The 17,287-nt window shown below is 25.0% G+C and overlaps 2 protein-coding genes across 2 annotated transcripts; one reads left to right on the top strand and one right to left on the bottom strand.

Annotated features, from left to right (window-relative positions):
• The first annotated feature begins 9,226 nt into the window (after positions 1-9,226).
• LOC112749090 (uncharacterized) lies at positions 9,227-10,859 on the top strand. Its single transcript, XM_025797357.1, has 3 exons — positions 9,227-9,742; positions 9,855-10,038; positions 10,135-10,859. The coding sequence occupies exons 1-3, from the start codon at positions 9,227-9,229 to the stop codon at positions 10,857-10,859; spliced, it is 1,425 nt and encodes a 474-aa protein (XP_025653142.1).
• A 639-nt stretch (positions 10,860-11,498) lies between these two features.
• On the bottom strand, positions 11,499-13,131 carry LOC112749091 (uncharacterized). Its single transcript, XM_025797358.1, has 3 exons — positions 12,616-13,131; positions 12,320-12,503; positions 11,499-12,223 (listed from the first exon to the last, which is right to left on the bottom strand). Exons 1-3 carry the CDS (start codon positions 13,129-13,131, stop codon positions 11,499-11,501), a joined length of 1,425 nt encoding a protein of 474 aa, XP_025653143.1.
• Positions 13,132-17,287: the final 4,156 nt, after the last annotated feature.

The following is a 17,287-nucleotide window of genomic DNA, read 5'->3' on the forward strand; positions in this document are numbered from 1 at the left end:
TTTTTCATCCATTTTCTTCTCCACCATTTTATTTCTCTAAAAATTCTTTTAATCCAAACAATACGTAAATAAGTCACATTTTTCATATATATAACAATAACCAATTAATATCATATATTATAACTTGTTAAATCATAATATTTTGAGAAGTGATGTATAGATAACTTAAATAATATTGATAAGTCTAAAAAAATTTAGAAAAAAAATATACAAATTACATATTGATCCATAATATTTTCTTTTTAAAAATTTGTCCATAGTCTATGATTAATAACTTTAAAATTATATATATGTTATTTATCTTATATAATTTTTATTTTATAGAGGCTTATAATTTTTTTATCGGCGATATTAATAGTTATAGAGAGATTTTTACTTTTAAATAAACTTATAAAAAAATTTAAAACAAAACTGGTTGCAATTTTTATGATAATTCATTTAGTTTTTATTTTAAATTAAAATTAAATTATATATTCAATTTATATTTATTTGTTTATCCTAATGATTGTATATAATAGATAATATATTTAACTATATTTTAAAAGAAATTATTGAATTTTATATAATTGAATTTTCATATAATTTTATAGATAATATATTTAAAAAAAATTGAATAACCCTTTTTTAAAGATATGTCAATCCAAATAATATAGATTGAAAATAGAAAAAATATAACTAAATTATATAATACAACATAATATTCCTAAAAGTTTGTTTTATAGCAAATCTAATGCTAACATATTTATCATCATCTGTGATATAATCTAATTTCACAATTATTCAAACATTGCTTTTATGAAAAAATTGTATTATTTACTTTGAAAAAAATATTTACTCACTATTATAATTTAAATAAAATATATAATAGATATTGAACTAATTTATTTTAATAATTACCCAGTCACAAATATTCATCAAAGATATGAGATTTAAAAACATACAAAGTAAATATAACACCTACAACTTTTACACTTCCACGATAAGATGATTATCATAAATCTTTTTAGCATAAATTAAACAGAACAATATATAATAATAAAAAAATAATCAAATCCAAAAAGGTTATACAACACCTATCATACACTACTACTGTTAACATTGAGAAAGTTTTAACCATTTATTCTTTTATTAGTTATCTTTTTATCTATTCTACACTTTATCTACAAGTATGTTAAGGACTAAACCTATGCTTCAGCCTTTTAAAATCTCATATATTCTTGCCAAATATAATATTATTATGCGTCGTCCATATTAACCAAAGAACTGAAAATAACAAAAGCATCTATATGTTCTTTATAGAAACTATTGAATGAAAGAATTGTTGGTAAAAAGATAATATTTTTTATAATATGTATGATTTTTTATGATGATAAAATAAAAATAAAAGGCATGGAATAATATTGTGTATATTTAAGTTAATTTTAATCTTTTTTAATAACCAGATTTGTCATAATATAATTGATAAACAATGACAGTTAATAGAGATTATATATATTTTAAGTATAATATACATTTTATGATTTTGTACGAAACAATATTAGTTTTAATTTATATATTTATTATTTGATATTAAAAATAAAAAGTATTTGTATTGTTAGCACTTTTCAAACCTTTCTCAACTCCGACCGTGATTAGGTCTAAAAAGTACCCACCTCGTTAGAAATAAATGTAATCTAATCAATTTTTATCTGATAGTGCTATACATTGGCATAATCATAGAAGAATTAACTTTAGCGAGATAACAATATGATATTTAGTTACCACAGGAGTATTTTTATATATAGAATTTTCAATCAATTATGTATTATTTCTGATGAAAATAATATATTCAACATGGATATTGTTTGTTAGGTAAAAGATAACAGATTGATATAGAAAATTAATTACAATGGATATATTCATTATAAGAAATATTTTTCTATGTAATACTATAAAAAATATCAGGGTCACCCTGAATTACTACAGGTTCAACTTCCATCAACAGTGGTAAAATGCTTAAACTGAGATATTTTTGGACTATAATATTTGTCAAATAAATAATTAATTAAACACTCATCCATACATTCTCATTTTAAGTATATTTATACATAAAAAAAAAAAAAGAAAATAAGAGTTGAAATAGCAAAAGCGATAAAAATGACGATTCTTATAATTATGTGTGGCTATCTATATATAGAATATCAAAAGACTGTGATTATCTAACAAAATTAATTTGTATTTATTGCATTCAATTTGAATAGCTAAAAAATTATTTTATTTTAGTTTAGTCCTTAATTCACATTATTTGAATTTAGCTCAATATATATAATTTGATTTGATTTAATTATTAGTGAAAAATTTCTGGAGAGTCTATTTTATTCATAAATTTATTATTTTAATAATTAATAAATTAATCTAATTGATACAGATAATTAGTATAATTAATTTGGTTTAATAAATTAAAAAAATACTAACATAATTTTAAAAGAAATAAATTAGAAAATACTACTAAATCAAATTGATATAAATTATAATAAATTGTGTGATACTTAAATATCTAATAAAATTAATTAGTTGATATAGTTAATTTATCATAATAAATTGTATTTAATGAGTTAAACGAAATAAATTGCTAAACACTCTCAAAAGCATGTCATGTCAACTCTATCATTAAGTGCAGAAACCTGTTTTTTATATAATAGAATAAATAGAATAAATGAGAATATGATATGTGACATATTTTAATTATAAAATTAGTAATATATAATAAATTTTTTTATTAATCTTTATTGCTTGTTCGTTGCTAGTTTTTACGTAATTACTTAATAATTTTTACCTATAAAACTATCAACTATCTAATATTATGATTTAGTTAATAAGAACGATGACATTAATATTTTTTTCATAAGTTTTGTTATTATTTTTAATTAGAAAAGAGCCATATATAAATTTATTTCCTTAATGAATGTTAATTTTGTTGTAAAATTCTATATTATTTTTAAATTTTTAGCGTAATTGAGTCTAACTTTTACATTTTGAACTAAATTTACTTGAAAAAATTAATATGTAAATCACATTAGTATTACAAAATTACTTTATTAACATAATTAGTGGTGCTTACTTGAACCATTAAATTTAACTTCTAATGATATCAAAGTCAACCTATTTTATTATCTTATGCCTTCAAAGAATTTACACGACTGACATAAAAATCTAATAATTGAAAAAAATATTCAATACAATGAGTATATTCACTTTAACAAATATTCTTCTATATGATACTATAAAAAAATATACTGGTCACCTTGAATTACTACAAGTAAACTTCCATCCACAGTGATAGAATGCTTAAATTAAGATATATTCGTCAAACAAACAATCAATAAAATATCATCCGTACTTTCTAATTTTGGGTACATTTATCTATACCAATATATAACGGGGATACACAGGTTTGGTATCCAATTTTTTTTTGTCCCTGTTCTTTTTTATTAAAAAATGGGTCTACCTATAACAGAACTACAAAACTGAACCACTCCTAACTGAACCACTCCTAACAAAAAAACTGACACCACATACTTAGGATACATAAATAATTATTAATTTTATTTTTATCTTTAAGTGATTAATATATCATTATAATACAATAACTGATAGTATATAAAATATATTTATTTTATTAATTAAATCTACACCATATGGTTTACATATTTTTTTTGTCCAATATTTATTTTTTAAAAAAATTACATCTAAAAGTGTACCCATTAATCAAGTTTATACCAATACAATATATAATAGACTATACCAATGTATAATTAGAATAAAAAAATTTGGTATCCAATTTTTTCTTACTATTTTACCCCCTGTTTCTTTTTATAAATGTTGAATTCAAAAAAATATAATAAACGGTAACTACTTCCTCCATGTTTATTATTTTTTTATTATCAAGGAAAGAATTTACCCCACTACTGTATCAAACTGCTTCACCATCAACCCATGACATATTTTAAAACTGAACAAAAAAAACTGCTACTATTACGTACTCACTTTAAAAACTAATTCACTGTTCCACTTTAAATTACTCTTTCCCTTTCAATCTTGGTGTCGCAAAATTTTTTTTCTCTGCATAGTATTGTTATATTTCTGACAAATAGATATGGAAACTTCACAAAATCAACAGCCACGTCAACGTCGACCCACTTTGACAGATTATGCTAGGCGAAGAAGACAGAATATGACCGAAGAACAAAGACAACAATACCTAGCTAGAAGACGTGCAAGTTATCTGGAGATGATTCGACAAGGAAAGCAAATTGCCATACCAACTGATACAACTCCAATTCCAAACACTGGTGGAGGTACCCAATTAACTATAAACATTGGGGTTGGTGGAGGTACCCAATTAACTATAAACATTGGGGTTGCCAGATTGACTATAATTAGACAAATGGCCAGAGTTACCACCTATCAACAATTTGTTACAAGTAACACGATAACTAAATTTAATTTTTTTTTTGTTATGAATTGAATTAGTTTTTACTAATTATATTTTACTTTTCAAAAATACAGGAATGGAAGCATGACACTAGAACTGCCACAAGTAACAAAAATCAAAATAACATACTCAAAATTAATCAAATTAATATTACTATACAAAGTTTAGTATCCAAAATATATATCACGAAATTATACATACATTACAGTGTCTTTTTTAATCAAACAACACATCAATCATATATGAAGTTATAAAGTTAACATTAAAAATTTGGTATTCAACTTTTTCAGACATCATTCATCCTTAAAAAATAATTTTAAAAAAAATAAATAATCAAAAAAATAATAATATTTTTTTAATATATTTCATTTTTATCTTACAACATAATATATAACGTAATATATAATATTTACGTATTTATATTTATATTAAAAAAGAATAAAAAATAATGTCATGTAAGACTGATGAGAAAAAGTACATTTATATTAAAGTTTATGATAATGATTTTATAATCAAAAATAAAATTTATATATTAAAGTAATGAATCAATATAACATTAAATTTTTTAACAACACTTTAATTTAATTTTTTTAAATTTTTTATGTTCTCATATTTTAGAGCTTTGGTAATGATATATATTTCTAAAAAATTAAAAATAAAATTAGGATATTACTTATATACAAATATAATGGTTAAAAAAATTATAAGAACTATCTATACCAATATATAATAGGAATACACATGTTTAGTATTCCATTCTTTTTTATTAAAAAATGGGTTTACCCACGACAGAACTTAAAAACTGAATTACTTCTAAAGCAGAAAACTGACATTACGTACTCAGGATACATGATAATATTTTAAAATTAAATTTATTAATTATATTTTTTTCTTTATTTTTTCATAATATTTTTTTAAATTATTAAAAAATAAATAATTAATATAAATAACATTATACTATAATCATAATAATTATATACATAAAATTACGTCAACAAATACCAATATATAATGGGATACACAGGTTTAGTATCCAATCTTTTTTTTCTTCTTTTGTCCCTGTTTCTTTTTTATTAAAAAAATGGGTTTACCTACAACAGAATTTAAAACTGAACCACTTCTAATAAAAAAAACTGACACTACGTACTCAGGATACATGATAATATTTTAAAATTAAATTTATTAATTATATTTTTTCTTTTATTTTCATAATATTTTTTTAGAATTATTAAAAAATAAATAATTAATATAAATAACATTATACTATAATCATAATAATCATATAAATAAAATTACGTCAACAAATACCAATGTATAATGGGGATACACAATTTTAGTATTCAGTTCTTTTTTCCTCTTTTGTCCCTGTTTCTTTTTTATTAAAAAAATGGGTTTACCCACGACAAAATTTAAAATTGAACCACTTCTAATAAAGAAAACTGACACTACGTACTCCGGATATATGATATATATTTTAAAATTAAAATCTATTAATTATATTTTTATCTTTAATTTTTCATGATATTTTTAAAAAATTATTAAAATATAAATAATTAATATAAATAACGTTATACTATAATCATAATATAATGATGTAAATAAAATTACGTCAACAAAATATAAATTATTTATTTTTTTTAATATTTTTTATACATAATAACTCATAATACAATAGTATATAAGTGATCAATATATTATTATAGTACAATAACTGATAGTATATAAAATATAATTATTTTATTAATAATTATTTCAATGGGACAATAGTTATTAACTAAAGTCATTGGAATAATTAAATTTACAACACATGGTTTACATATTTTTGATGTCCAATATTTATTTTAAAAAAAATTATATTTAAAAGTGTACTCATTAATCAATTTTGTACCAATATATAATATAATGAACTATATATAACGGTTAAAAAAATTACAAGAGCTATTATTTTTTATCCCTTAAAATTTAAAAAAGCACGACATAAATAAAGATTAATTCATTTTATTATCAACGTAAACACAAAAAAAAATAATACGTTGAAGTATAACAAATAAATTATTTTTAAAACATATCGTTGTATTCTTAATTGTCTTAATTGATAAAATACTCATCATATCATCAATTTATGGTAACAAATTAAAATATCTCAAACATTAATGGACGAGATTCAAACCTTTGAAAAAAAATACCATAAAAAAATTATAATAGAAGTATAGAAAAAATTATTTGTATTATAATAAAGAAACATAAATCAATTCTAATATAATTAAAGTTACCGATATTTTGTTTCACGCAATCAAAATTAACTAATATTATGATAACTAATTATTCTCTTATGAGTTTAATTTATGCTTATTTTCTATATTGCTCTTTAAAAATATAAGTACGGAAATACATGGTAACGGAGCTGGTCCAAGTAATAGATCTCCTGGTTAGTATCTTTATATGCTTTAAACATGTAAACACATTGATATAAGTTATTTTGTCTGCACATTAAATCTTCATAACGTAGAATATTAACAAAATTAACCAACTTAATTAACACACTTTATTTTATTGTTAAGCACTAATTTTTTATTAATTCTAAAATATTTAAAGTTACCGATATTTTGTTTCACGAAATCATAACTAATATAATATATTATAATTAATTCTTCTCTTATTAGTTTAATTTATGTTTATTTTTTTATATTGCTCTTTAAAAATATAGGTACAGAAATACATGATAACAGAACTGGTCCAAGTAATAGATCACCTGATTAGTATCTTCATATGTGTAAATACATCGATATAAGTTATTTTGTCTGCACATTAAATCTTCTTAACGTATAATATTAACAAAATTAACCAACTTAATTAACACACTTTATTTTATTGCTAAGCGCTAATTTTTTATTTTTTCAAAAAAGTATATAACATTTAAAAATTGCAAATTTTTTAAATATAGGTGTACGTCAAGACACCATTACTAATTCAATTCCTCAACCAATTGTTTCTTATGAACCAACTACAAACAATACTAGAAGCCATGCAAATATGAATGGTGAGTACTCTATTTATATTTTTAATATTTTATCATCATCGTATAATAATCATTTAATATAAAAACACAATTATATAAAAAATTATCAAAATAATCAACTGTTGTTTATAAATAAATACTTAACAGTTGATTAATTTTTCATTTAATAAAAAAAATTAAAATAAATACTTAACAAATAAAACATTTAAAATAGGTGAAGCATTCATAAAACTAATAATAATAAGAATAACTTTATAATAAAATTTTTGTAACAGCATATATCTTTTAAAATTAAATAAAAAAATTGAACAAAAAAATTAAACACAAAAATAACAATTAACAGATACTACAAAAATATTGATATCCTATCTTATGTATTTAAAAATAAACTGTACAAATTATATGGGTCATTTTTATTATAAAGTTATTAACAAATTAAGCATTTAATAAATGGTAAAATTTACTAATGGCACAATGTATCTGATTTCTTAAAATAAAAAAACCAAATATTATATTAAAAGTTACAAGTCAATAAGTAACTAAATAATGTAGACCTCAAATTAAAAACATAGATAATGGTGTTTACATTCTTATGATCTACAAAATTTTTTTTAATGAATCACTAATTTAAGTACTAACTAAAAAAATGCTACTACAACTGTTATACAATAGCAAAAACCATGAGACACAAAATATTATTTAGTGATGGAAAATAAATTTTAACATCATTACCGTAACTACGGAATAAACCCTTAATGATAACAAGATTATTAAATTAAAATTTTATAATATAGAAAATATTATTAACATAAACACCAACTGAAATAACAAAATAAAAGTACACCATGCATGTAAACCATAAAAAATTCTTATGCAATTTTAATGGACAAAATTTTTACTGTACCGTTAATTTATCATAATAATTTTAAAAAATATAATTAAAATTATTACAAATTACTGGGCGACATTCAAAACTTTCATAAAATTGAAAAGCAAACAAAAACACAATAGAATCATATCAATTTAAAAATATTCTTTGTATATTTCAGTATAACTCAGAATAAAAATTTGCTCTATTAAATATATATTTAACCTCATATATTACCTAGAACTACAAACTTTGATAATCTTATATGAGCTTATGCAATAGAAAAATCTAGAAAAAGACACTACATCTTTAAAAATTACGTTTATTTTTCAAAAAACAAACCTCAATTGAGAAGTTGTATACATATTCTTTGTTCACTCTTAATTTCACTATCTAAAATAATATGAAATAATTAATGAATTATACCCGAGTACCTAACCAACAATTATTGGCACATGTAGAAAAAGAAATCTATAACATAATATTTTAATATTCCTATGCGAGTGCAGAAATTAGACACCATGTCCGAACATCCCACAATTGTGCTCGAAATTTTCAAGAGAATACAACAGTGCTTCAAACTACACTACCTCCTACAAGGACATGGACACACTATAATGCACGTCTGTTTCACCATGAAACATTTGACATGTGTTGCAATGGAGGAAAAGTCTCTTTACCCCAAGTAAATGCTCCTCGGGAATTACTTGAAATCTTCTTAGACCCTTCTGCGGAAGGGAACCATTTCAGGAAACACATTCGTGGTTACAATCATGTTTTTTCATTCACTTCGTGTGGTGTACACATAGACGAATAATTAGCTACAGCAAGTCATGGTATATATACATTTCGTGCTCAAGGATCAATGTACCACAGTATAGGAGGATTTCATCCAGATCAAGGCTCGCGGCCACGCTTCTTGCAACTGTATATATATGATACTGAGCACGAGTTACAAAATAGGATGCTGGAGAACACCCAACTGCATGAAAGTTTGGTTTTGAAACTACAACAATTGTTGCACCGATATAATCCTTTTATCCATGTATTCCGCCAGCTTGCACAACGACTAAATGTGCAAGAGTGTAGTTTGGTGATCAGAGAGCGACCTGCTAATCAACCACAATACAGTCTTCCAACTGCTTCACAAGTAGCAGCCATAATAGTCGGTGATGACATTGAAACAATGGTGCGCGAACGAGATATCAAGGTTCAAACTCATGCTGGTAACCTCAGAAGGATTCAGGAGTTTGTTGGGTATTATGATCCATTACAATATCCTCTTCTTTTTCCATTTGGAACCCATGGATGGGATATAAATACTCGAACTCAACGTGGAAACAAAGTATCATGCCGGACATATTATAGCTATATGCTCCAGGTACAAACTCCTATATTTGCTATATCATTTATAGAATTCTGTAGATGATAGTTTGTACCAATACATCATTTCATAATTTCTAACAATTTTCTATAATCCTTGATATTCGTAGATCCGCCCCAATGATCACTCAACAGTTTTGCAAGCGGGGCGACTTCTTCAACAATATGTTGTTGACAACTATGTGAAAATGGAAACAGGCAAGTTAAGATGGGTTCGACAAAGACGAACGGAACTTCGAGCTGAACTGTATCAAGGCTTACAAGATGCTTTGCACATAGGAGAGAATAATGCAGGTAATTATTCAATTTAATAGCCACACGATTGATCATTATGTGTTCCTGAATTTAAACTTTAAAACTAATAATACTTTTCTCAAAAATTGGTTTTAGAAAATGTTAGCAGAAGAACGATATTACCATCGTCGTTCGTGGGCAGTCGTCGAGACATGACTCAACGGTACGAGGATGGAATGGCTATTATTCTTAAAGAAGGAAAATCGGATATCTTTCTAACTATGACATGCAATCCATCATGGTCAGAAATAGCTTCAGAACTCAGTCCTACTCAAACTCCACAAGATCGTCCGAATCTAACAACTAGGATTTTCAGAGCCAAGTTCGAACAATTAAAGCAGGATGTTATTACCAAGGGTGTATTGGGAAAGGTGAAAAGTTATATTTATGTCACCGAGTTTCAGAAAAGAGGATTGCCACACGTACATATGTTGCTAATCTTAGAAAACAATGACAAGTTGAGTGATCCTGACCAATATGATAGTTTGGTCCGAGCGGAAATACTATGTAAAGAAACAGAACCATACTTACATGAGGCAGTGCTAAGGCATATGGTCCATGGTCCTTGCGGAACACTAAATCAATCTTCACCGTGCATGAAGAATGGTCAATGTAAACGCAACTATCCAAAAGAGTTCGTACCAGAGACACGACGAGGTGATGACTCATATCCTCAATATAGGAGGCGATTTGATACTCCAGTCCCTATCAACCAAAATGTCACAATTGACAATAGATGGGTGGTTCCGTACAACCCTTGGCTACTACTGAAGTATGATTGCCATATCAATGAGAGATATGTAGCAGTATCAAGAGTATAAAATATCTATACAAGTATTGCTATAAGGGACCAGACCGTGTGGCAATGGAAGTTCACAGAAGTTCTCATTATGATGAGGTGCAACAGTTTATTGATGCAAGATGGATTGCCACTCCAGAGTTAATTTTAAAATGATGAGAAAAACACTTATCTAACAAATTTAAAGGGTAAATGATATATTAACACCGACACTAAAATATAATATAAATAAGATCACGTCAATATTAAAATTACAAAAAGATCATCTAATAAATTTAAAGAACGAATAATATATTTTAAAAATAAAATTAATTTCTTCAGAACAATAGAAAAGCGGCTGAACAGGCACTAGTCGCTAGTATAGATGAATGAGAATATTAGAGATATAGAGTTTGTTTGGGCGCTATTATTTAAAAAGATCTTTTATAAAAGTAAAAATAATTTTATGTTTGAATATTTTATGTAAAAAAAATTTATTTATTAATTATATTTAGATAAAATAAGATAAAAATATTTTTTTATTTATTTATTATATAAAAAATATTTTAAAAAATTGCATCAATAAATATTTTATACTGTTGCACCTCATCATAATGAGAACTTCTGTGAACTTCCATTGCCACACGGTCTGGTCCCTTATAACAATACTTGTATAGATATTTTATACTCTTGATACTGCTACATATCTCTCATTGATATGGCAATCATACTTCAGTAGTAGCCAAGGGTTGTACGGAACCACCCATCTATTGTCAATTGTGACATTTTGGTTGATAGGGACTGGAGTATCAAATCGCCTCCTATATTGAGGATATGAGTCATCACCTCGTCGTGTCTCTGGTACGAACTCTTTTGGATAGTTGCGTTTACATTGACCATTCTTCATGCACGGTGAAGATTGATTTAGTGTTCCGCAAGGACCATGGACCATATGCCTTAGCACTGCCTCATGTAAGTATGGTTCTGTTTCTTTACATAGTATTTCCGCTCGGACCAAACTATCATATTGGTCAGGATCACTCAACTTGTCATTGTTTTCTAAGATTAGCAACATATGTACGTGTGGCAATCCTCTTTTCTGAAACTCGGTGACATAAATATAACTTTTCACCTTTCCCAATACACCCTTGGTAATAACATCCTGCTTTAATTGTTCGAACTTGGCTCTGAAAATCCTAGTTGTTAGATTCGGACGATCTTGTGGAGTTTGAGTAGGACTGAGTTCTGAAGCTATTTCTGACCATGATGGATTGCATGTCATAGTTAGAAAGATATCCGATTTTCCTTCTTTAAGAATAATAGCCATTCCATCCTCGTACCGTTGAGTCATGTCTCGACGACTGCCCACGAACGACGATGGTAATATCGTTCTTCTGCTAACATTTTCTAAAACCAATTTTTGAGAAAAGTATTATTAGTTTTAAAGTTTAAATTCAGGAACACATAATGATCAATCGTGTGGCTATTAAATTGAATAATTACCTGCATTATTCTCTCCTATGTGCAAAGCATCTTGTAAGCCTTGATACAGTTCAGCTCGAAGTTCCGTTCGTCTTTGTCGAACCCATCTTAACTTGCCTGTTTCCATTTTCACATAGTTGTCAACAACATATTGTTGAAGAAGTCGCCCCGCTTGCAAAACTGTTGAGTGATCATTGGGGCGGATCTACGAATATCAAGGATTATAGAAAATTGTTAGAAATTATGAAATGATGTATTGGTACAAACTATCATCTACAGAATTCTATAAATGATATAGCAAATATAGGAGTTTGTACCTGGAGCATATAGCTATAATATGTCCGGCATGATACTTTGTTTCCACGTTGAGTTCGAGTATTTATATCCCATCCATGGGTTCCAAATGGAAAAAGAAGAGGATATTGTAATGGATCATAATACCCAACAAACTCCTGAATCCTTCTGAGGTTACCAGCATGAGTTTGAACCTTGATATCTCGTTCGCGCACCATTGTTTCAATGTCATCACCGACTATTATGGCTGCTACTTGTGAAGCAGTTGGAAGACTGTATTGTGGTTGATTAGCAGGTCGCTCTCTGATCACCAAACTACACTCTTGCACATTTAGTCGTTGTGCAAGCTGGCGGAATACATGGATAAAAGGATTATATCGGTGCAACAATTGTTGTAGTTTCAAAACCAAACTTTCATGCAGTTGGGTGTTCTCCAGCATCCTATTTTGTAACTCGTGCTCAGTATCATATATATACAGTTGCAAGAAGCGTGGCCGCGAGCCTTGATCTGGATGAAATCCTCCTATACTGTGGTACATTGATCCTTGAGCACGAAATGTATATATACCATGACTTGCTGTAGCTAATTATTCGTCTATGTGTACACCACACGAAGTGAATGAAAAAACATGATTGTAACCACGAATGTGTTTCCTGAAATGGTTCCCTTCCGCAGAAGGGTCTAAGAAGATTTCAAGTAATTCCCGAGGAGCATTTACTTGGGGTAAAGAGACTTTTCCTCCATTGCAACACATGTCAAATGTTTCATGGTGAAACAGACGTGCATTATAGTGTGTCCATGTCCTTGTAGGAGGTAGTGTAGTTTGAAGCACTGTTGTATTCTCTTGAAAATTTCGAGCACAATTGTGGGATGTTCGGACATGGTGTCTAATTTCTGCACTCGCATAGGAATATTAAAATATTATGTTATAGATTTCTTTTTCTACATGTGCCAATAATTGTTGGTTAGGTACTCGGGTAGAATTCATTAATTATTTCATATTATTTTAGATAGTGAAATTAAGAGTGAACAAAGAATATGTATACAACTTCTCAATTGAGGTTTGTTTTTTGAAAAATAAACGTAATTTTTAAAGATGTAGTGTCTTTTTCTAGATTTTTCTATTGCATAAGCTCATATAAGATTATCAAAGTTTGTAGTTCTAGGTAATATATGAGGTTAAATATATATTTAATAGAGCAAATTTTTATTCTGAGTTATACTGAAATATACAAAGAATATTTTTAAATTGATATGATTCTATTGTGTTTTTGTTTGCTTTTCAATTTTATGAAAGTTTTGAATGTCGCCCAGTAATTTGTAATAATTTTAATTATATTTTTTAAAATTATTATGATAAATTAACGGTACAGTAAAAATTTTGTCCATTAAAATTGCATAAGAATTTTTTATGGTTTACATGCATGGTGTACTTTTATTTTGCTATTTCAGTTGGTGTTTATGTTAATAATATTTTCTATATTATAAAATTTTAATTTAATAATCTTGTTATCATTAAGGGTTTATTCCGTAGTTACGGTAATGATGTTAAAATTTATTTTCCATCACTAAATAATATTTTGTGTCTCATGGTTTTTGCTATTGTATAACAGTTATAGTAGCATTTTTTTAGTTAGTACTTAAATTAGTGATTCATTAAAAAAAATTTTGTAGATCATAAGAATGTAAACACCATTATCTATGTTTTTAATTTGAGGTCTACATTATTTAGTTACGTATTGACTTGTAACTTTTAATATAATATTTGGTTTTTTTATTTTAAGAAATCAGATACATTGTGCCATTAGTAAATTTTACCATTTATTAAATGCTTAATTTGTTAATAACTTTATAATAAAAATGACCCATATAATTTGTACAATTTATTTTTAAATACATGAGATAGGACATCAATATTTTTGTAGTATCTATTAATTGTTGTTTTTGTGTTTAATTTTTTTGTTCAATTTTTTTATTTAATTTTAAAAGATATATGCTGTTACGAAGATTTTATTATAAAGTTATTCTTATTATTATTAGTTTTATGAATGCTTCACCTATTTTAAATGTTTTATTTGTTAAGTATTTATTTTAATTTTTTTATTAAATGAAAAATTAATCAACTGTTAAGTATTTATTTATAAACAACAGTTGATTATTTTGATAATTTTTTATATAATTGTGTTTTTATATTAAATGATTATTATACGATGATGATAAAATATTAAAAATATAAATAGAGTACTCACTATTTATATTTACATGGCTTTTAGTATTGTTTGTAGTTGGTTCATAAGAAGCAATTGGTTGAGGAATTGAATTAGTAATGGTGTCTTGACGTACACCTATATTTAAAAAATTTTCAATTTTTAAATGTTATATACTTTTTTGAAAAAATAAAAAATTAGTGCTTAGCAATAAAATAAAGTGTGTTAATTAAGTTGGTTAATTTTGTTAATATTATACGTTAAGAAGATTTAATGTGCAGACAAAATAACTTATATCGATGTATTTACACATATGAAGATACTAATCAGGTGATCTATTACTTGGACCAGTTCCGTTATCATGTATTTCTGTACCTATATTTTTAAAGAGCAATATAGAAAAATAAACATAAATTAAACTAATAAGAGAAGAATTAATTATAATATATTATATTAGTTATGATTTCGTGAAACAAAATATCGGTAACTTTAAATATTTTAGAATTAATAAAAAATTAGTGCTTAGCAATAAAATAAAGTGTGTTAATTAAGTTGGTTAATTTTGTTAATATTCTACGTTATGAAGATTTAATGTGCAGACAAAATAACTTATATCAATGTGTTTACATGTTTAAAGCATATAAAGATACTAACCAGAGGATCTATTACTTGGACCAGCTCCGTTACCATGTATTTTCGTACCTATATTTTTAAAGAGCAATATAGAAAATAAGCATAAATTAAACTCATAAGAGAATAATTAGTTATCATAATATTAGTTAATTTTGATTGCGTGAAACAAAATATCGGTAACTTTAATTATATTAGAATTAATTTATGTTTCTTTATTATAATACAAATAATTTTTTCTATACTTCTATTATAATTTTTTTATGGTGTTTTTTTTTTCAAAAAAGTTTGAATCTCGTCCATTAATGTTTGAGATATTTTAATTTGTTTTTTTAATTTGTTACCATAAATTGATGATATGATGAGTATTTTATCAATTAAGACAATTAAGAATACAACGATATGTTTTAAAAATAATTTATTTGTTATACTGCAATGTATTGTTGTTTTTTTGTGTTTACGTTGATAATAAAATGAATTAATCTTTATTTATGCTGTGCTTTTTTAAATCTTAAGGGATAAAAAATAATAGCTCTTTTAATTTTTTTAACCGTTATGTATAGTTCATTATATTATATATTGGTACAGAATTGATTAATGAGTACACTTTTAAATATAATTTTTTTTTAAAATAAATATTGGACATCAAAAATATATAAACCATGTGTTGTAAATTTAATTATTCCAATGACTTTAGTTAATAACTATTGTCCCATTGAAATAATTATTAATAAAATAATTATATTTTATATACTATCAGTTATTGTACTATAATAATATATTGATCACTTATATACTATTGTATTATGAGTTATTATGTATAAAAAATATTAATAAAAAATAATAAATAATTTATATTTTGTTGACGTAATTTTATTTACATCATTATATTATGATTATAGTATAACGTTATTTATATTAATTATTTATATTTTAATATTTTTTAAAAATATCATGAAAACTTAAAGATAAAAATATAATTAATAGATTTTAATTTTAAAATATATATCATGTATCCGGAGTACGTAGTGTCAGTTTTCTTTATTAGAAGTGGTTCAGTTTTAAATTCTGTCGTGGGTAAACCCATTTTTTTAATAAAAAAGAAACAGGAATAAAAGAGGAAAAAAGAAAATACTAAACCTGTGTATCCCCATTATATATTGGTATTTGTTGACGTAATTTTATTTATATGATTATTATGATTATAGTATAATGTTATTTATATTAATTATTTATTTTTTAATAATTCTAAAAAAATATTATGAAAATAAAAGAAAAAAATATAATTAATAAATTTAATTTTAAAATATTATCATGTATCCTGAGTACGTAGTGTCAGTTTTTTTTATTAGAAGTGGTTCAGTTTTAAATTCTGTTGTAGGTAAACCCATTTTTTTAATAAAAAAGAAACAGGGACAAAAGAAGAAAAAAGGATTGGATACTAAACCTCTGTATCCCCATTATATATTGGTATTTGTTGACGTAATTTTATGTATATAATTATTATGATTATAGTATAATGTTATTTATATTAATTATTTATTTTTTAATAATTTAAAAAAATATTATGAAAAATTAAAGAAAAAAATATAATTAATAAATTTAATTTTAAAATATTATCATGTATGCTGAGTACGTAATGTCAGTTTTCTGCTTTAGAAGTAATTCAGTTTTTAAGTTCTGTCGTGGGTAAATCCATTTTTTAATAAAAAAAATATATGTATTCCTATTATATATGGGTATAGATAGTTCTTGTAATTTTTTTAACCATTATATTTGTATATAAGTAATATCCTAATTTTATTTTTAATTTTTTAGAAATATATATCGTTACCAAAGCTCTAAAATACGAGAACA

The sequence above is a fragment of the Arachis hypogaea genome, chromosome 15, assembly GCF_003086295.3.
Source record: "Arachis hypogaea cultivar Tifrunner chromosome 15, arahy.Tifrunner.gnm2.J5K5, whole genome shotgun sequence".
Classification (NCBI taxonomy): Eukaryota; Viridiplantae; Streptophyta; class Magnoliopsida; order Fabales; family Fabaceae; genus Arachis; species Arachis hypogaea.